This window comes from Cupressus sempervirens, chromosome 2 (genome assembly GCF_028749045.1).
Source record: "Cupressus sempervirens isolate cs-2001-9-10 chromosome 2, ASM2874904v1, whole genome shotgun sequence".
Classification (NCBI taxonomy): domain Eukaryota; kingdom Viridiplantae; phylum Streptophyta; class Pinopsida; order Cupressales; family Cupressaceae; genus Cupressus; species Cupressus sempervirens.
This window is the reverse complement of record NC_143119.1, coordinates 258,448,526-258,451,593: the sequence shown is the minus strand read 5'-3', so window position 1 is coordinate 258,451,593 and position 3,068 is coordinate 258,448,526. Positions and strand designations below refer to the sequence as shown.

Here is a 3,068-nt window from a genome sequence, read left to right as displayed (position 1 = left end):
GTTTACAGTCTTACCATTTGGATTAATTAATGCCCCTGCAGCCTTGATGAATTTAATGAACAATATATTTCATGATTGCCTAGACAAATTTGTGTTGGTATTCATAGATGATATTCTTATTTATTCTAGAAATGAAGAAGAACATCAGAAGCATTTAGAGATAGTACTACAGAGACTTAGATAACATAAATTATATGGGAAATTATCAAAGTGTGCTTTCTACCAGAAGGAAATTCAGTATCTAGGGCATATAATTTCAACACAAGGCATAGCAGTAGATCCACCTAAGATTAAGGCGATCAAAGAATTGCCAATACCCAAAAACGTGTTTGAAGTCAAGAGTTTTTTGGGATTAGCTGGATTTTACAGGAAATTTGTCAAAAAATTTTCAAGAATAGCTTATCCAATCACAACACTTCAAAGAAAGGGAAAGAAATTTATTTGGATAGAAAAATTTCAATCGAATTTTGAATTTCTAAAGGAAAAATTGACTACTGCACCTATTTTAAGAGTACCTGATCCACAGAAACCATTCACGGTAATCATTGATGCTTCAGGTAAAGAACTAGGGGGTGTGTTAATGCAAGAGGGACAAGTCATTGCCTATGAGTCTAGAAAATTGAAGAATTATAAACAAAACTATGCACCACACAATCTGGAATTAGTAGCCATAATACACGCTTTACAAATGTGGAGACATTATCTGATTGGAAAACCCTTCGAACTTCGATCTGATCATCAAAGTTTAAAATATATCTTTACTCAGCAAAATTTGAATTCTAGACAAAGGAGATGGTTAGAGTTCCTAGCAGATTATGAATTTGACATAAGCTACATTAAGGGAAAAGAAAACAAGGTTGCCGATGCCCTAAGCCGAAGAAGGCACATTTCAGCAATGACTAAGATAAAATTTCAATTAGAGACCAGATTTTACAGCATTTGGAGAATGATGATTTTTATGCAAAAATCAGTTTGGCATTTATTAGAGGTCCACAAGACCCCAAATATTCAGATTTTAAATTAGAAGATGATGGACTGTTGAGATATCGCCACATGATCTATGTACCCAATTAATCTGAGCTACATAGATTAATTCTAGGGGAGTATCATTTAGCTCCATATTCAAGACACCCAGGAGTCACAAAAATGTTATCAGATATAAAACCTTCATACTTTTGGAAGGGAATGAAAAAAGAGATAATTGAGTTTGTAGCAAGTTTCTTAGAGTGTCAAAAGGTGAAATAAGAACATAGATACCCAGCAAGACTGTTACATCCAAATGAAGTACCTGAATGGAAATGTCAAATAATATCTATGGAATTTGTAGAAGGCTTGCCTATGACTCAAAATTGACATAATACTATTTTGGTCTTGGTTGATAGATTGACTAAGGTAGCACGTTTTATTCTAGGAAATCTAACTGATGGAGCATCTAAGATAGCCCATAAATTCATAAAAGAAATTTTCAGATTACATGGGGTACCGGAGAAAATTATTTTAGATCGTGATACAAGAATAACTTCCAGATTCTGGCAAACAATATTCTCAGCCTTGGGCACTAAATTGAATATAAGTTCAGCATATCATCCTGAGACAGATGGTCAAACAAAGCGATTTAATCAGGTATTAGAGGATTTTCTAAGGGTTTATTGCATGGATCAACAGTATCAATGGGAAATGTATTTGCCACTGGTTGAATTTGCATACAATAACTCCTACCAGTCTTCGATTAAAATGGCACCTTTTGAAGCCTTGTATGGCTGTAAGTGCAGAACCCTTGTAAGCTGGAATCGATAAGAAGATAGAGTTATAGTTGGCCCGAAAATGCTTCTAGAAATGGAAGAACAAGTAGTTCAAATCTGCCAGAGATTAAAGGAAGCTAACGACAGGCAAAAAAGTAATGCTGATGCGAAAGGAACACCCAGAGAATTTACTATAGGGGACAAGGTGTTATTAAAAATTAAGCCCCAAAAAAGTACTATTCAATTCGGCAAAAATGCTAAATTGGCTCCCAGATATGTAGGTCCCTTTGAAGTTTTGGAGGTAGTTAACCCGGTAGCCTACAAGATTGCTTTACCTCTAGCCCTTGCCAGGATGCATAACGTTTTTCATGTGTCCTACCTTAAAAAGTTTGTCAGTCATCATGAACATATGATTGATTGGAAGCTGTTGCAGGTACAAGATCCAGGGGTAGTAGAGGTAAAGCCAACTAGAATACTTGAGGTGCGTAAGTTGCACTTACAAAATTGAGAAGTGACTCATTGCAAGGTTTGGTGGGATCAGTATTCAGAAGATAATGCTACGTGGGAAGACTATCATGATATTTTTCATAGATACCCTTATCTATTTTCAGAAATTGGAAACTGAATATTTCTCTTATTTCTAAATTTATTTATTAGCTTTCTTTGATACTATTTCATCGTGGATGATGAAAAACCTAAGGGGGTGGGTATGTTACATCCCAAATTTTTCCCTAATTTTTTTTTAATTTTTAATTTTGTGTTAAAAATAGCCGTTGAACGAAAATAAGATTTTCATGTTCAAAGTAGTTTATAGCCATTGTGTTTATGTGAAATGGATTTAGTTTTTAGTCATTATATTCATGTGAAATGGATTTAGTTATTAGTCGTTATATTCATGTGAAATGGATTTAGTTTTTAGTCATTATGTTTTATGCGAAATGAATACAGTTTATAATCATTATGTTCATGTGAAATGAATATAGTTTTAACCATTGTTCAATGAGTTATTATTTATAATGAAATTCTTAATGATATTATTAAGCAAATTATGAATTATGAAATTGATGTTTTTGGCGAGAATGATTGTTTTGAAGGTTGCAGGATAAAGACTCAAGAAAGAGGGGGAAGCATTATGAAATAAGGTCATTCGGCATTGGGACTATCATGTGACCTAGTTATCAAGAAGATCAAGTTGATCAAAAGATGCCATTACAAGGTTGTCAAGCTTGACAATTAAGGTTCAAAGTGGAAAAGTTACATGAGCTATAAATAATATAAAATTATAAAAATTAAATAATAAAGAAAAAACTTACCTTTAAATTATTA

The 3,068-nt window shown here is 33.3% G+C and overlaps 1 protein-coding gene across 1 annotated transcript; it reads left to right on the top strand.

Annotated features, from left to right (window-relative positions):
* The first annotated feature begins 1,824 nt into the window (after positions 1–1,824).
* On the top strand, positions 1,825–2,848 carry LOC149572035 (GAG/POL/ENV polyprotein). Its single transcript, XM_089815765.1, has 2 exons — positions 1,825–2,223; positions 2,837–2,848. The coding sequence occupies exons 1-2, from the start codon at positions 1,825–1,827 to the stop codon at positions 2,846–2,848; spliced, it is 411 nt and encodes a 136-aa protein (XP_089671891.1).
* The last annotated feature ends 220 nt before the right edge of the window (positions 2,849–3,068 follow it).